General features: G+C 33.7%; 1 protein-coding gene and 2 long non-coding RNA genes across 4 annotated transcripts; 1 reads left to right on the top strand and 2 right to left on the bottom strand.

Moving 5' to 3' along the window:
• Positions 1-1,809: 1,809 nt before the first annotated feature.
• On the bottom strand, positions 1,810-15,225 carry LOC148273517 (carboxypeptidase B-like). Its single transcript, XM_088238610.1, has 3 exons — positions 15,170-15,225; positions 14,792-15,001; positions 1,810-2,525 (listed from the first exon to the last, which is right to left on the bottom strand). The coding sequence occupies exon 3, from the start codon at positions 2,517-2,519 to the stop codon at positions 1,944-1,946; it is 576 nt and encodes a 191-aa protein (XP_088094736.1). The 5' UTR covers positions 2,520-2,525; positions 14,792-15,001; positions 15,170-15,225; the 3' UTR covers positions 1,810-1,943.
• On the top strand, positions 3,363-7,996 carry LOC148273519 (uncharacterized). Of its 2 annotated transcripts, none has more exons than XR_015824558.1 (3): positions 3,363-3,992; positions 5,603-5,714; positions 6,757-7,996. It is a non-coding gene; the product is annotated as an uncharacterized LOC148273519 (long non-coding RNA). The 2 variants fall into 2 exon arrangements; XR_015824559.1 differs by having other exon boundaries at positions 5,603-5,735.
• Positions 8,719-10,838, bottom strand: LOC148273518 (uncharacterized). The gene is made up of 3 exons (XR_015824560.1): positions 10,566-10,838; positions 9,417-10,154; positions 8,719-9,270 (listed from the first exon to the last, which is right to left on the bottom strand). It is a non-coding gene; the product is annotated as an uncharacterized LOC148273518 (long non-coding RNA).
• Positions 15,226-18,778: the final 3,553 nt, after the last annotated feature.

The following is an 18,778-nucleotide window of genomic DNA, read 5'->3' as shown; positions in this document are numbered from 1 at the left end:
TCTCCAAAATCAGCGTCCCATTCCCTACTAATATTTTAACTCTTTTGTCCCCACCCAATAAACATATATTAAATTTTTTATGTAAATATGTGGTTATAAATGGTATTTAGTTGTAAATAAGTTATATATTATGTAAAGTGTATGTTATATTAAATACTAACACACTCACTTGTATGTATAGTTCTAACACATGTGTGAATATTTAAAATAAGTCAATCTCAAACTTGACACTGGCTAAAACACCCCAGTTAGGGGTGAAAAAAGCCAAAAGAAACTAAGAAGAAGAAGAAAGTGTTTATGCAGCTCCACTGTGAAATCATCTCCCATCTACTAGACTACCTCACAGCAATCATATGGAACTCTATAAGTAATAACAAATAAAACACCTAGAAATAGACGGCCTGAAAAAACTACAAACACTTCAACTAATCCACAAAATAACAAAACGACCCATCAAAGACGGTGACATCTCGCTGACAAGAGTAACTGACATACACAAGAAGATCACAACACTACCCCATACAAATAGCTAAGCTAGGCTAACAAAAACAGGCCAATCCCGACATATGAACAATGGACTAAAAATGTGTAATAACTTACCTCACACTTTCAACACAATGACTACACAAAAATTAAAAAAGAACCAACTTACTTGATAATGTGCAACTATTTACCATAAAAAATAACACACCTAAAGAAACATCTTCCCTATTATCTCCCCCAATCCTTTCCCTTTCTTCCCTATTTTCATTGAAAACTTGTATCCATTTTGATAAATTTATCATACATAATAAATATACATTGCTAGCCTTTTTTGTATTTATTTAATTTTATTTCCTAAATTAATTTTTCTCGCATAAGATAAAATTATATTATTAACTCTTCTAATGTTATTGGTTGGTTGGAAGAAATCGCCATTATTTGACAAAAACTCCGCTAATGTACAAATATGAAAGTTCACAAATAGTTTTAAAAAATTAATCTTCATATCAAAAAGTTAGTGCACCATATATAGAAATTGTTGTCGCGTCCATATTTTTATTCTTTCCAGATATTTGTAACAAAAAATATCAAGGTATTCATTTCAAGGGTATTAGACCAGCTCATGACCTACCAAAAAATGTAAACATAACTTCAGTAAAAGTGCCTTAGTTTTTGATGTACTCGTATTTCCACTTTTATGAATTTCCCAAACATTTACGCCTTAGATCAGTTTCTCGAGTGCCATTTCTTCAAATTTTAATATTTTAGGATTCTAATTTATGTTTCACAATTCCGAATAACTTTTCTGTTGATAACAGTCCCAAATATAACAAATACTGATTAGCTTTGGCGAAAAAAATAAATTAATGCCAGGTCAATGAATTTAAAATAAATCTTTAGGTAACTTTGAAAAAAAATACGTTGTAAACCTGGCAAGTTATCTTAAAAAATTGTTCAATTTATATTGTTTTTAAAATTATATAACATATACTATGTTTTACTTTCGAAAAAAAGATATTGCTTTTTAATGCAAAATGAGCTGATTGTATAATTGTTTCATTTATTAGGAATTCCGATCTAAACAATTGCTTTGGTTTATTAAAGTGAAAAGTGTTCCTAAAATATGAAAATTTGAAGAAATGGCACTCGAAAAACTGATATAAGGCGTAGATGTTCGGTAAATTCATAAAAGTCGAAATATCTCAAAAACTAAGGCACTTTTATTGAGGTCATTTTTGCATTTTTTGGTGCGTCATGAGCCGGCCTAACTTAAAAGGAATACCTTGGATTATGGGACACCTGTATAATTATTTATAAAATGTTCAATTTATGTAGAGTGCACTTAAAGTACTCGTACATTTATGATTTTATTTAATTAAAAGACAAAAACAAAAGTAAAACCGCGGTGTTCCGCTTAAGCACTTTCCAGAAAAATTGTTGGTTTGAGACATTTGAGGTTTTTAAAACCAGGTCTTCAATTTCTTGTACTCTTCTTGAATCAACTTTTTGGCCGTTTTAAAGATGGCAGCTGTCTCTTTGAACAGCTTTGGAAGTTCGCTTTCTGGGTACATAAATCCATGTCCGACTGTCAGCTCCATAGTATAAACAAATGGAATTCCGAGGCTAAAGGCAAAATCATCGCTGCCCCCTGCCCCCGGGTACCATTGCCCCCCGCTCATGATTTTGTACTCATTTCCACTAACCCAGCGAGCGGCTTCGGTGACTTTCGTGGCGAACTCGTGTAATTTCTCCCATTGCTTCGGCAGTATCGTTTCCGTGTATCCGTACGGGTAAACCATATAATTTCCATACGCATGTAGAGTTATGTACAGCATAATTCTGTCCAGGTGATTTTTCATCACGGATTTGACAGCTCTGGTTTCTACTTCTGAAAAAGGGAACGGTCCGGGATATATCTGCGGGTCACACGAGTCGTTGCTCACTCCGGACTCTCCCCAATGGAAGCCGTAATTTCTGTTCAAGTCGGTACCAAAACAACTGCTGTTTGAATGTTTTGATCTGTTTTTTCTCCACATGCGGTCCTAAAATAATAAAAAGAACGAAAATCGATTACAATTTGAAAAAATAATAAAAAATAGTAAAATTAGAACATAAGTCTATTTTTTTTTGGAAAACAATAATTTTATGCGACTGTAGAATAAAACCAGAATTCTGGAGTGGTATTCTGAATCTTTTCTATCCTCTAGAGCAGGGGTTTCAACCTTTTCTTACTCTAGAGCATATTCTTAAATATCGGTAGGGTGGCGGGCACCACTTATTTTTAATCGACAAACTCCTCCCATAACTTCTCATTTTCCAATAAATAATAAATAATAAACAAAAATGTTTCAAAATAGTAAAATTATTATTCAAATTGCGTACACACAGAGAAATGTATTTACAAAACGTAAACAAAAACACAAATATAAAGAAAACATTTTATAAAAAAATATAACATCAGTATGTCAATATGATCTTTGGCATTGCATATCATTGGCCAGTGCCTCATAATTAGGAGAGTATGACGATAATCCTGTTAGCAAACAACCGTTAAGATGCTCATCAGTGACAGTGACTAAATATGTTGAACCGAAAAATGATTCAATTTTATATGACGCTTTTTTCAAAAATGGGAATTTTTCTCTGCCTACTGTATTCCAAAAGTCCTCTGATATTAAGGATTTTAGCAAAATATCATTCTTAAGGTCCAAAATTTCTAACTCTAGTTCTTCTGTCTTTTTCTTCTTCTTCTTTTCCACATCCGCTCCTAAGTGGAGCATGTGGACATCACCAGTTGCCTCCAGCAGTGGTATTCTGATCACTCTCGACACCCACGAGATGATCTCGACTTTCGGACGAGAATATAACGTGGTGTGATTTAGGGATTTTTATTTTTTGAACGCGGTTAAACTTGGTTTTCTATATGGCAATTCTGATGATTACATGTCAAATTACGTAAATGAATTCGAACACATAAAACCAAAAATAATGATTTTCAATAGAAACATTATTTTGACCTTAAGAATGACCCAAAATACTTAATTATGTTGAATTTACCAAACCTCAATCGTTATTTCTCGTTATTTAGACGGTTTTATAATTGACGTTTCATAGTTCGATATCTACCCGCAAGAGCGTGAGTGTCGAAAATGAGAAAATATACTCGTGCGCATGCGTCACTGACGAGATGAATATACCTATTACAAAATATAACGCTTTTGCTATCCTGATGAAAATTTATAACGTGTGCCATGTGGGGTATTTATTTTTTCTACGCGTCAAACTGTACTTTTTATATTGCAACAATGCAAAACATAAACAAACATACAGTGACAGTTCAACTACTTTTGTAAATGATAAGTATGCCCCGGATCTACATGTCCTTAGGGATTTTGTTTATTTTTATAGAACCTCTGTGAAATACCTACTGTACTCTATAGAAACTTGCATACGAACCACAGCGTCCCTAAATGTACATCTTGCGCGACAACAGGAATCATCATTTGAAGGTATGTTTATCTAATTCGGTATTTTAATCAAACTTATATATTGTGTACGGTTTAAACCTACCTTACGAGTTTTTTCTCAAGTTGTTAATCATTATAATATTTATAAATTGTAAAAGGTTAAGAATAAGCTAGTGTTAGTAAAAAATAAACAAACCACCAAGCCGTTTTCCCCGGGACAGCCAGAGGATATACAACACACATGCGTTTGCAGTCATACAAAATCTCATGCATGTGTGCTGATTTTTCCAACTTTTGAAGTATTACCATATCCGCAGTGGTACAGCAATACCGCTACTGCGAACTGTTCGTTTTAATTGTTGATATTCGTAATGTAAATAATTATTATGTATGTAAATACTTATCGTTTCAGCAGTATTTTTGTTTGGTTAAAATCGCAAGTAATATATTAACAGCTTTTATGTTCCCCTTTAATTTTTTTGTTGATAATTAGGCTTCCCGCCCACTAGGCAGCTCGGCTGCCGCAGTCAAAATTTTGCAAAGCCAGTTAAAGCAGCCAGCCTGACGGCCAGTCCAAATAAATTGGACGTGGAAGATGTTTTTGTTTACATTTTATCTCGTAAGAAACGCAAACCAAAAAGAAGATATTAAATTCATCCTTTACTTGAAAGGGTTCATTTCAAAATTATTTTATGGATCTTCTGTATCGAAAGTCATTGCAAATTCGTTTCATAAAATACTTCTGGCTGCTACGACAAGTGCGCGGAGACTGAGGCAGTCACATACATTTGCTTTGTCTCGTTCTGGCTGCAGGCAGCCAGTTGGCTGCCGTGCACGTCAAACGCGTTCTAATGGCTGCCGCAGCCAGGAATTCTTGGCTGCCTAGTGTGCGGTATCTAATAAGCCGTCATATGTAGTATTAGCTGCCGCAGCCAGGCTGCCTAGTGGGAGGGGAGCCTTACAAAGTATTGCCGTACCGCCCGTTCCACTGATGAGATCCTTCTCAAATAATTTGTTGGGTTCGGTCATGCCATCTCTTTTTTGGTCTTCTTTGTTCATTAGTCTTCCTCATAATTAATATTTATTTTATTAGTGGTTTAGTGGTGGTATTTCAATTTTATTTATTCATATATATGTACATTACAAAATAGAACATCTTAATTCACACATATAGAAATAATGAAAATAAAAAGGTAAAATTAGGTATTTATAAAAATAACACAGGTATACATAATATCCAGAAAATAATATGTTAAAAAAGTAAGAGAATCTTGTAACGACAAACTCCCTCAGAGACGTGAAAAATTACAAATGTTTATTAAGAAACAATGAAAGACAATTGGACATGCATACACATAAGATATTTAATTTTGCTAAACCCATCACCCTTTATAATAGCTCACAGCATGTGTTATAAAAAGGATACAATATTATTAAGGTTATTGTAATATAATATAATTTATGTTATGAATAGTGGTGTTTAATTATACCTTTGCACTAAAACAAATATTAAATCAATATTAATAATAATAGTAGTAAATAGTAAGCTCTATAAATGTCTAGACTTTTAATGATATTATCTTCTAAGAAAAATCTCATTCTCTTTTAGAACATCTGTAAATAATTTAACCTTTATAAGTGTATTTTTTCAGATTATATTAAACCAGTAAAGCGGATCTTTCGAAGGGATGATATCGATTAGCTCTTTAAATTTATGCTGTAATGGAATATATGGATATCAAACTATTCGTCATCTGCTTGGAGGTGGGACACATTGTTTATTAAGTAATTCAAGTTTTTTTTGCACTCTTGAAAATTCTCATTTTAAATTGTAATTTACTAAAAAATTAAAGATAAGTGGTACTTAAATTCACAAATCTGAAATAATCAGTAGCAAGATTCGTCGCTACACCTTTATGACTGATATCTTTATTATACAGATAAATCTAAATAAAAAAGGATACAATACTTCAGTTATTATTATAAAAATTGTAATATATATATTTTTATAGTTAAGATACCAGTCTGGGTATTAAAGATGTTGCAAAAACAATGAAATATCACTACCTACACAGTTATTATACATTTGTATATTTAAATATCAATCATCATTTATTTCCATATTAAACTATTTATTAGATTTGCTTTAAATAATACCCAATTTGTTATTTTTTCAAATGTTTTTTTATTACCAAACAGATTAAGAGCCAAAGTACATAAGAATTTTTTAAAAATAAAGTAAGTACTATTAAAATATCTTGTATTAGTTTAAAATTAATATTATATTAAATATTTTCTCTACAGCTCACGTTGGCATGTCCTAACAAAAGGAAATTTGTCACCATATGGAAAATACAAAGTTATACCATTACATATGACATCGCTTATATCATTTTGAATATTTAGAATTAATCAGCTTACACATATTTGAATTGCAATATCATAATCACAATACCTACAGACAACTTAAAAAATATTACCTTTACTGCATAATAATTTGCTCTGAGAAATAAAACATATAAATCACAAAATATAGCCTTCAAAGTTTTCTTTTTAAAAGGTTTAACAATATGCGGAATAATTAGGGTGTTTGATTCTTGCGTGTACTGATGAACTTTTGTACAATATACAAAAATATGTATATTGGCAGGTTTATTGCAATACCTGATGAATAACTTCCAACTAACCTAAATAAGATATATTTTACTATTTTAAGTGCTTATTTTAGGATGTCATTTTGTACTAAATATAAATGTAATTAAAAATGTATTGTAAATTATATAATTTTTTGTTTTTTTATTTTTAGCAAAGAGGAAATATCAAATGTTGCAATTTGGTGTCAATTTTTAACACCTTTATGATCATCTGAGAAAATGGGAGTAAATATGTGGCAGAGCAGAAAAGCGGACTACAGAAATGAGTCTACAACAACTACATTAAACACTCAAACCTTTTCTCACAAATGTAGAGCATTAGCTAAATTCTAGTTAGTTTTTTGTAGTTCTTTTTTATTATTTTATACCTAAAAACTTATAAACTACAGTGCAAGTACTGTTATTGAAAAAATATTTTGTGTTTTAGTTTCCCTTTCATACGTAATTAAAATATAGTCATATCTCACACATAAATATTTAAACACATATTTCAAATATAAGGAACCTTAATGTGATCACTTTCACCGGGAGAAATAAGGGCTCTGGCCAAGAATTGTATTTACTTTAGTTTTAGTTAGTTAGTTTTACGAAAACAGTACATTTGAAATTATTTTTATTTATATTACCTTTTGTTACAAGAAAATGTATTCTCACATCCTCTCAACGCATTTGCTTATCATGCAAGAGGTCTCAGGTTCAGTTCCTGACATGGTAGACATGAAATATTTATTTTAAATGTGATTTTACAGTACAATATTTCATAGTCCCTTGACTGGCACTCCAAGCGTACGATTGATCATCTTTTCTTTAAGCAACAAAAAGATCAAGATACGCTGCGATTGGTGTACCAATGCAGTGCCCTATGCAATTAGGTGCGGAATTGAAATGATGATGATGATTACCTACATTTATTTATTCTACGGTATAAAAATTCACTATATATTTATATATTTTTTTAAAAGAGATTTGTGTTCTTATGATTTACTTAAACATTTAATTTTGAGGGCCATTTTCGACGAGTTGTAAATAACTCTCTATTAGAAAATAGGAATCAAAAAGAATCTAAGAATCTCCAAAGACTTGACCGGATCCAATCCCAAAGTCTGAGACTAGTCGTCGGAGCCATGAAGTCATCTCCAATTAACGCTTTACAAGTAGAAGCTTGTGATCCCCCACTCGGTATGAGAAGACAATACTTGGCGGATAGATTTCTTCTAAAATGCTCTGTCCAAAAAAACAACCTGCTCCTCAAAAAGGTACAGTTTCTCTCTGACTGCGTGACACCCTCATCTTTTTGGTTTCATAAACCACCCCCTTTACTAGTCAACAGTTTTCATTTTTACAAATCTTTCGAATCTAACATTTATCCTAAAGACCTTCTTCCCCTTTATCGTTTCCCATTTAAAACTTCTATTTATGCCCCAAGTATTGAACTCACATTCGGAGTCGAAAGCCACCTACAGCCCCGGTGTACATTCAACCGTATTCGGTCGTCAAGATGGATAGGTTGGAAAATTATCTACACTGATGGATCTCGGTCAGATTCGGCAACCCATACGGGTGCGGCTATATATTGTGAAGACAACAACTTTCAAAGATTGTACAAATTGCACAAGAATGCATCTGTATTTACCGCAGAATGTATCGCAATCCGAGAAGCTGTCAAATACGCCTTAAGCTCACAATATAGCAAGTTCCTTATCCTGTCGGATTCCTTGAGTGCCTTACAAAAAATCAAATCCCCTCCATCCTTTTATCCCGAGGATGAGCTCTGCGTGGAAACTCGATTTCTTCTTTCTTTATCAGAGGCATCCAATAAGAGTATTGTTATGTCCTGGATCCCTAGCCATTGTGGTATTCCCGGTAACGAAAAAGTGGACGCGTTAGCAAAGGAGGCGGTCCACTCCGGGGATCCTGCCTATAGTAATTTACTACCACTAGGTGATCTCCTTGTTATGACGAAGGAGAAGCAACTTCGCACATGGCAAGAATATTGGGTAGCCTCTTCCCAAGCCAAGGGTAAACATCTTTTCCAACTGAAACCAAATGTAACAGAAAAGCCTTGGTTTTCCAAAGTGATTCTGAACAAGTTTGAGACATCCTCCATATGCAGAATGCGCATTGGGCACTGCTGCAATGGTTCTCACCTGTTCAGAATCCATGTCCGGGACTCTGTCATTTGCGAATGTCAGCTAGATGAGGAAGATTTAAACCATATTTTTTTTGGATGCCCCATAAATGATTGTTATCCTGATTTCCTATCCGACCTCTCTGATATTAATATCCCATTCCCTATTCATATTCTAACTCTCCTGTCCCCACCCAATAAACGTGTATTTAAAATCCTATGTAAATATCTAGTTGTAAATGGTGTAAAGCTGTAAATATGTTTTATTATTATATGTTTATATTACATTAAATACTAACATACTAACTTGTACATATTATATTACTAACACATGTGTATATATATGTAAAAAAAAAAACAAAAATACTCGACACTGGCCAGAACACCCGAGTTGAGATGTGAAAAGGCCATGAAAAAACGAAGAAGAATAATTGAGAATGTCAGAAGAATAAGTATATTTCAACGATATGGGATCAAACAAACAGATCTTGCACTGGTTCATTTTGTACTTACACATTCAGAGATTGTGACAGCAAATCTGAAATAAGGATTTAAAATTTATATGTATTTTGATTTGATATTTAAACCTTACAGCTTCAATTATAATTTGAGCAAAAAATGTTCTTGCATGTAATGATTCATTATGTTATCAGTATACAGACATATAATTACAGTATTACTAACCATTAGAGCGACATCTTGTCCCAAGCATTGAAATACAGTAGACTTTCGCACATAATTGGTTCCTGAAAATGTGTGCGAATGTTGAATGTTCGAAAGTCGAGGGATGTAAAAAATATGTATTTTTTAATTAAGTTAATGAGGTGTTTAAGTGCTTTCAGGTGATTCTTTATAAATTTTTCAAGAGTTAGTTAAATACTTCCATATTTTTTGTTTTCTTGATAAAGAGTTCTATATATTAACATGCTGTATTTAATTTTCAAAATAGATAAGGCTTCATTCATATTTTTTACTGTCAAAGACAATTTTATCAGCTTTTTCCTTACATTAACTGTGTATTTCATTTACCAGTTGTTGCAATTAAGCAGTCATTTGACAGAGGTTCTGAGTGATATTCAATTAACTTGTTAACATCTTCATTGTTGAAGTCCTATACTATATTATCTGTGATAGTTTCCAGAGTTTCTTCAAAATTCATCATTTGCGGGCATAATTGTTTACAGGAACCTTTCATTTTTTACTTTTTTATTTCAGCCCACAAGTATCCAATATTGCTTATTGCGTTCCATATATTATAATTCTACTGAAATTGTCTTAATGTAGGCACACCTTCCCTGTCAGTTTCCTTAATGACTTGATTCATTATTTTCCTCATAACATATTATCTTAACATAGTTATGACTAGTTAACCGAGGGAGCACCTGCATGGAAGCGAAGAATGTTTGCATTTTTGATAAAAATCTGTAAAAAACATAATTTATTTAAATGCCTGAAATAGTGAATTACGCAAAAGTAGAAAGTACAAAAGCCGACGGCCGACCGTATGTCTTTGGGAATACTAAACAATCAATCAATGCATCGTCTTGTCATTTAATTAGCTTCAATATGGCAATCTTTAGGAACCTTTATAGCATGATTAAGATGCATTAAATGTGTATCCCGAGTTTCGTACGATAATGTATGTATATATAAATTAATAATTAATATAAATTAGAAACGAATTTGGTGTTGAAATATAATCAACACCGACTGACATACTCGAACTGTGCCAGATCTAGATCGAGGAAAAAAGACCTCAAATCGATCTGACTAATATTTTGACAATATAGTACGTGTTTAAATTGATTAAATTTATTAATTGCGAGTACTTACCTGTATTAACTCCGTTATTTTTGACAAAGACTAAAAATGTCCAGACAAATTTAAAAAAACTTACGAACCTCCAATTTATGAGCACAAATGGATTTGTCGTAATTTGTATAATGGCGTCTTTTGAGTTTTTACAGATGACGCAATATATTTAATTGCCAATTTAGTAGCTCACAATAAAAAATAAACATACATTTTTAAAAACGAAACATCTCGCGGGTCGCATGTTTGACGTTTGCCAGATTTACAAGGTTAGTTTATTTGTGTGCTGTGCGCATGCGTGGTTTTAACGATACCTATTACGAGATTCGTTCAGGATACCAAAATGATTTTAACGAGGTAGAGAGGCCCACGAGAGTGGTTCAGAATACCACCCCTGGAGACCCTATGCCAGCCAGCACTCTCGCTTCTTCCCATGTCAATCCAGCGCCCCTTAATTCCACCGAATAACGATCGTCATAGACGGCCTTCCAGGACGGCGTGATCCCGCAGGTTTAAATAAGAGGCAACTTGGGTTTAGGTTCCCCCGAGACATGCGCAGCACGTGTCCAAGCCAGGTTCACCGCCTTCTGTCTTACCCTGAACAAAATCTGCAATGCATGCGGCCATTTCCATCACATTTATTTGACAAATAAAAGGATTGATCCAGAAGGAAACAATTGGCTCGATATGTGTAAACTGCAAAAGTCTCTCTTCAAACTATTTTTTAAACACTTGAAGATGATTAATCAATAATAACCCGTTTAATTCATTGTTACCTAGCTTTTCTTCATATGTGGGAAATGCTCAGGCTCGGCTCAGTTCGTGGCGTTCGTTCACTTCGGGTTTTCTGCGCGTAAAAGGAATGATGTGCAAATAACACTCCCCGTTCCAGGCTAGCGTGAAGAATGCAGTCTGACTCGCCGCTAGACAAGTTGCGACAAGTGACAGTACTGTCAGCAAAGGAACCACTCATACATACAATATCGCAAACATACGAACGTATTTAATAAACCCAGGCACTCAAAAAAAAAACTGTAACAAATAAATAAAAATAATTCACATTCTTAACCCTTACGCTGCTACGCAGTTTTTCAAGAATCTAATCAGAAATCCTCTTATTTATACATTTCAAAAATATTTTATCGAATACGTTGTTTTCCAAACACACTACTGTTTTATCAATTAACAGCGATTCCAAGAAAAATCTTCCATTTCATAAATATCTAGTTCAAACCCAATGGAGTGAGCAAGATAGAAAATTCGTGCCGCAAATAGACAATTTTCGTACAGGGGTTGTAAACCCTTTCTAAATTGAAAATAAAAACAAACAAAACTGATCTCGTACTGCAATCTAAAGGCGCATTGTTATTATTGAAACGAAATAATTATGATAGTTTTTTTGTTGATTGCGGGGCAAAGTGCTCTGTTATATATTATCAAACCTACCACTTCCATAGATGCATGCCAAACGAAAATTGAGTAAAATATATCTTGAAATTTGTAAACCGGTAAATGAAAAATATTCCGTTTCACTAATAGCTAGTTCACGCATAATGGATTGAGCGAGATAGACAACAGTTGCCGAAATTACAAACAGCTGAGGTAAATTACATATTTTTTACATTTATATATATTTTTAATCTTACTTTGTTACTTTAACTAACAATTTAACTCTGCAAAGCGTCTTTTTTATTATGAATAAATTTACAAAATATATCATTCAAAATGATAACGGATAGTAAAAGTGATAAAGAAATAATAGTATCTCGCCGAGAAACTCAGAGGCTTAGCAGCTGAACCTATTCCGAAAGTGAATTAGACAATAATGATATTTTTTTAAGTGATAGTGATAATAATTTATAATATGACTCTTACAAAGAGCACAAAATCAAAGAAGCTTTTTCTGAAGTATTTTTGGATCAATATCGAGCTGATATACCTCATTTACGTTTTCTTTGTAGAATAGTTTGTAGAATAGAGTTTGTATAGTAATAATTACGTTTTGTTAGTAGAGTAATATTTACTACCTAATGAACAGCTAAAACATTTTGATTTCCCATTACTGTGGGTACCCATTATAATAAATTAACAAATGATTTTTTTAATATTCAAACCTCCTAATTGACAATCATTAGGTTCCATGGTGAATTATTTTTATGTTTTATGGCTCTTTACTTATTTGTTTATATTCTTAATTATGGGGTTTTCCAGTGATATAGGGACCTCACTAGATAAGATTTTTTATATTAAAGGTAAAGTATACAAATAGTTATTCATTACGGAAGTACATCAGTATTTTCGTAATCACTGAATCGGGTTTAATAGCGGGGAAAACACCGAATATAATTATTTTCCTCAGATGTCATATAAGTGATAAAAAATCTTACTATTAACATTGATTTATTCTTTATTTCACTGTTTCTGGAATGTAAAAAAAATCACTGTTTCAGGTCCCGACTAGCTAGAAGTTTCCTGTGTTTAGTCGTTTCTCTTTTCTTTAAAGCACTGTGAATTTAAACATCACAAGTAAATTTATAATGAGGATGTTTAGTGGTTTAAAAAAATAAATTGTTAATAGACGAACCTTTTTTTTTCAATTTTTATGTATCGTATTTTCAGCGCTACGATCTTTTAAAGTTTTGTATTTCTGACATTAATCCGCGTGTGACGTCGCAAGGTCTCTTCCGCTTCTTCTCGGTTAGTTCTGTTGATTGGTTTATTGGCGATTAGCAAACCGGAAATCTTAAACAACCCTCTTATCATTGGTTGATTCATATGAACCAGTGACGTCGTTCAAAAATGTTCGTTTTCATTAAAATATTTTTAATTATTTTTTATTCATTTTCAAGAAACTTTGCTGTACAATTTAATGCTTAAATTTTTACTGCGCGTAAGAAAATATTTTTTGTATTAAATTTTCCGTAGGCCTGAAATAGGTACGAAACTAAATAATAACCCGTCGAATAAGTAATTTTTATGTTTTGAAAATGTTATATACCACTGACGGTTAAGTGCAACAAGCAGTTCGCGAATTCATTTACCCTTTTGGGGATTATGACGTCAGCATCAGTCTAGTTAGAACTTTATGATAGGGATTAACAACAACGATATATCGTTGTTTAGCAGTATAAGGGTTAATTAATGTTTTTTTTTAAAATCTGTCTGTCGAATATTGGCGGGCACATACAAATCGTTCCGCGGGCACGGGGTTGGGAACCTCTGCTCTAGAGTATGATTAATTTGGGGATTTATATTTTTTGCATGTGTTCACATTTTGCTTCATAACTGGCCACACTGATGATTAAACGTCAAATAAATATAAACTCGTGAAATCAAACATTGTTTTATTTATTTTATTTTATTATGATGATTTTAATTTAGAACATTATTGCATTACCCAAAACACTTAATTAGGTTGAATTAACCAAACCGCATTCGTTTATTTCAGTTTTTTTTTTTACGTTTAATTTGACGTTTAATCATCAGTGTTGCCATTATATGAAGCGAAGTGTCGTCGTATTAAAAAAATAAAAATCCCTAGATTAATAACTCTCTAGGGGGTAGAGAAGATTCATAATACTAACAATAGACGATTATTCTCATTTTAGACTCGACGCCTACTCTCATGTAAAAATCTCAAAAAAAGAATCTGATGGAAATTTACTGAGATCCTATTGGTTTGACACTGCAATATAAATATCATTGTTCCTGGGCTGGAACCTAATGCGTAAGACTAATCACCTTATTTTTGATGCGGGCAGGCTGGCGACTGCCCGAGGCGCACTGCCTAAAAGTCTTAACTGAAAAAAAAAATCGTTTTCCATTTTTTTTGGCTTTTGGAATGGATATTCGATAGCTTGATATATTTACGAAAACTAGCTACGACGCTGCTTCCATGTAACACAAGTCATCAAGATGCGCTGCATTTGGAGTGCCTACCAATGCAGTGCCCTTTGCTGATTACGAATAGGGTAGTGATGATGAAATATAGAAAAAAAGCAAATGGATGGCGAAATAACGGCGGATGATGTAAAAAAATCTACAACACAATTTCTATAAGATGCCATAATTGGCTTTTTGCTGCCGTTTTCTAATGAAAACGGCAGCAAAAAGCCATCAAATAAGAAGAAGTATGCAAAGACAGAGTGATAAGGCATTCTATTCTCTCCGCTTACCCTACGGAAAATGAGGTGATGAATTTTCTTACATCTGTTCAAATATTGTGAACAGTTCATTTATTTACTTACGAAATTTCTCGAGTATTCGTACCCATCTGGGTTCACCAGAGGAATGATGTACCAGTCGACTCCACTTAAAAGGTCTGTGTTGTTTCGAAGCAGACTGTTTACTAGGGTCAAAATTACAGCGGTGGAAGCCCATTCGCGAGCGTGGGTTCCGGCGTCTAGCAATATTGCTGGATTCTTGGCTTCAAAGTTGCTGGAAATCCTTGCAAAGACCTGCAACATTATAACGATTCCTAATGAACTAAAAACAGTTTTTACTTAAGAAGTAAATAGTCGTTGTTAACGAAAAGGCGGACTGTAATGGAAAAACGAATTTCATTCAGTTTTTTAAGAGGTTGGGAATATTTGAATAAAGGATAGGAACATGGAATGGACATTTACCTTTGATATGAAGTGAACGTTCTTCAATTTCGGGCACTGGATGATGAAATACACTATGATATAATATGTAACCAGAGATAATGTAGAAGTAACTGTTTATGTAATGTTATTTCAAAAAGTTGTGTATTTTGTTCCAAATACAAATTTTCTAGTTTTGAATTTCTTCTATCTTGATGTCAGGTAGGTACCGTGAGAATGAGCCAGGGAAAGGGGGAAAAAAAGGTAATCGGTCAGGAATAATATTGATAAATGCTTTTATTTACTAAACAGTAGCAAAGTACAGATATACAAGGTTAACACACAATTAGATTACTAGCTTTTACCCGGAGAGTTCTTCGCCGAATCTGTGGTCCCGTGAAATATGGAGAAGAGAAGCGCACTGAGCAAAATGCTGAATCATCAAAAGCATATATGAAGCCCCTCGTGTCTTAACAAACATCAAACTGGTCAGGTTGAGATGGGCTGGACTCGTACAAAGAATGCTAAGTGCGCAAGCACCTAACAGAATCATGACTGGACTTTCAGGGGGTAAAAGAAGGGTCAAAACACCCAGGCTGAGGTAGAAGGATAACGTCTAAAAAGATGCAGCACAGCTTCTGCAAGTTATGAATTGGAAAACGAGTGTTGAAGACAGGCGGAGTTGGAGGCAAAAGTTGGAGGAGGCTAGTAGTCGGAGAGGCTCGATTTAGGCTGTAGCACAATCGAAAAAGAGAGATCATTTTGACAGCATTCAGCCTACTTTCATCTTACACATAAAATATTGAAAAATTAATATTTAATATGAAAATTATAAAATATTAATGTATTTTGTTACCATATCTCGACCTTCATATGTCTTCGCAATTTTTTCAAGTTGAATCTTCTTATCGTGGTGTTTTTGCAGTTCCTCTAAATGACCTAAAATCTAAAATGTACATTTATTAAAATAAATTAAATACTTAGAATGCGTCTAAAGGTACTGAAGAAATTAATTCCCCCCCTCTTAAAGGCCACCAAGATTGATGTAACGCACACATTGCCACGTGTTGCGCTGGTTTCGTCTCCTGTGAAGCCACATTCAAGCAGACCCAAAAAGCTAAGTCGGAAGGTCGGAGCATGACTGCATCGACTCCAAATCAACTTCTATGAAATTCTTCAGGAAATGGACTATCCACCTGGTTCAAATGGTCAAGAGAGACGAAGTTAGTCGGTGGGCAGAGCGGAGAGTAAAACACGCGCTCACTGTTTAGAGACTGGATCTCAACTGATTTATTATATCTAATTACACACCTTATAAAGCGTTGCATGTTGGGCTCAGGGAAGCTAGCCCTAAAGCTAGGGTTTCCTAGGACAGCGGTGCCCGTATTTTAACGGCCGTAGTGAAAGGTGATGCGGTGGACAGCCGTCGTAACGATGACTAGAGTGTGGTTTCCTAGGAAAACGGTGTTATCAACACCATTTAACACAATTTCCCTATGAAACCACTCTCTAGACGACGTTACGACGGCTTCCCACCGCATCACCGTTCACTACGGCCGTTAAGATACTTGCACCGCTGTCCTAGGAAACCCTAGCTTAACGCTGCGCCGAATGGCCCAGAGTGGAGGGGGTACCACTACCCCCACCACTCAAGGTACTCTGTCGGCCGCAGGTCTCGTAGACAGCATCACGCTTCGCCCGCACGATAGCTGCGCGACGTTTGCAACTCATACAACTCAATAAACATTTTTACTGTTCTTTTTAGAACTTTATACATGGGCGAATAATTTAATAAAATATTCTATACGCCAATTTTGCCACGGTATTGCTGAGGCCAGGCCTGAAAGTGAAACTTTATCTTTATTGAGGGCATAAAACTCAGCTGACAATTACTGGGGTTCTTAGTTAGTACATTCACGCAAAAATATTTTTATTATTAACAGTTTATTTGCTCGTCCGGAACAATCGACACACATTACAAATATTGGAACATCCATAAAATACTAAAATTAATACCTCGCTATAAGAGTGATACTCATTCAGTCGGAACTCGTCACTGTGAAAAAAAGAAAAGATTATATAATATATCATTTACATGTTTGGAACAATAACTTTGTGGTTTTTCAGTATAATTATATTCATTTAATGATATAGAGTCAATCTTAAATATTAAATATAAAAAAGTTAAAGTAATATTGACTATATATATGTTCGGCATACTAAATGGTATAATCGATGTGTCATCATTACCTACTGGGACAGGTAAAATTCAAAAACAATGAAGACTGTAAATCGATCAGCATAGAAAAAAATATGGCCTTAATTCTCCAATGACCCGTCTTTGTCGTACTGTAAATTCAAGACATTTATTTTATGGACATTTTTGGTGTAAGTTTACAACGATTTAAACGAGCACTAAATAAATAGTGCAGATCTTGTCTCGATGTCCCTTATGTTTGTCAATGCTTCTTTTCTTCTTTATCAATGCTTTTAACTGTTCTTTTATTGTAATATATATCCCTATGAATTGTATAAATGGACAATGTCCGTAAATAAATAATCAACTCTTTAAAGAGCATTTAGGCCGCTGGCTCAAAAAATACGTGCTTTTGACGGTGGTGGTTCAGATTAAACCCAGTTTTAAAAGCCACTTTTGGGGATTTTCAATCCTCAAAATATGTTTTGAATCAGTAGAAAGGCATGTTGTAAAGTTTTGTTTACGATTTTTCTTGATTTTTCTAAACGAATAACACATAAAAAAATATTTCCATATACTATTCCATAATTTTAAATACTTCTGGGTCTAATCGAACCCATCACCAGTAAGTTAAAGTTGAAAATAAAATAAAAGAGCTTTTTTCCACATATTTAATTTTTGATTTTCCACCGAGTTTGAAGCTACAAGCTTCCTTATCAAGGGTCACATTTGAACACTCATACCCGTATGCAGAGACAAACCTTAAGGTGAGGAAAGTACATTCTATTGTCTTCACCTTCGGGTTATTTTCTGCATTTGAAATTAGAATGTACTTTCCTCACCTTAAGTTTTGTCCCTGCATACGGGTATCAGTCTATATTTCTATAGGTAAATACTTCAAATGTCGTCAATTTCTTTTATTGGAATAGAAAAAAACTAACCTTTTCTTTGAAGATGGAACATTTTCAGCATATGTTTGTGTGCATTCTGAAAAAAAAACTTCAAATGTGATAAATAAATTTATATCGTAATTTTTATTTATACAGGGTGTTCATTAAACCCTGTCACATCCGAAACCACGATGATCAGCAGGAGCAAGAAGACATATTGGCACATTAAATTATTTTTTAAGAACGAATAAAATTTAAAAAAATAAAATATTAAAAAAAGCAAATGGTTGCTTACTTCTGCAGAGGAGAATCGAGGAGGGGGGAGTCTGATAACTGCGCCGTGCTCCTCTCACTGCTTCCTTGCAGAAGTTAGCAACCATTTGTTTTTTTTTTATTATTTTACTTTTAAAGAATTTCTTGTTTCTAAATATTTTTTTAAATATGCTAATATGTCTTCTTGCCCATACTGATCACTGTGGTTTCGGATGTGACAGGGTTTAAAAAACATCCTGTGTATACGCCAATAAAGGAAAGTAGAAAGACACAATGTAACATAGAGAGTAG

The sequence above is a fragment of the Micrasema longulum genome, unplaced genomic scaffold (genome assembly GCF_059751315.1).
Source record: "Micrasema longulum isolate JH-2025_06_02 unplaced genomic scaffold, ASM5975131v1 h1tg001928l, whole genome shotgun sequence".
Classification (NCBI taxonomy): domain Eukaryota; kingdom Metazoa; phylum Arthropoda; class Insecta; order Trichoptera; family Brachycentridae; genus Micrasema; species Micrasema longulum.
The sequence above is the reverse complement of the archived record's forward strand: the minus strand, read 5'-3'. Positions and strand labels throughout refer to the sequence as shown.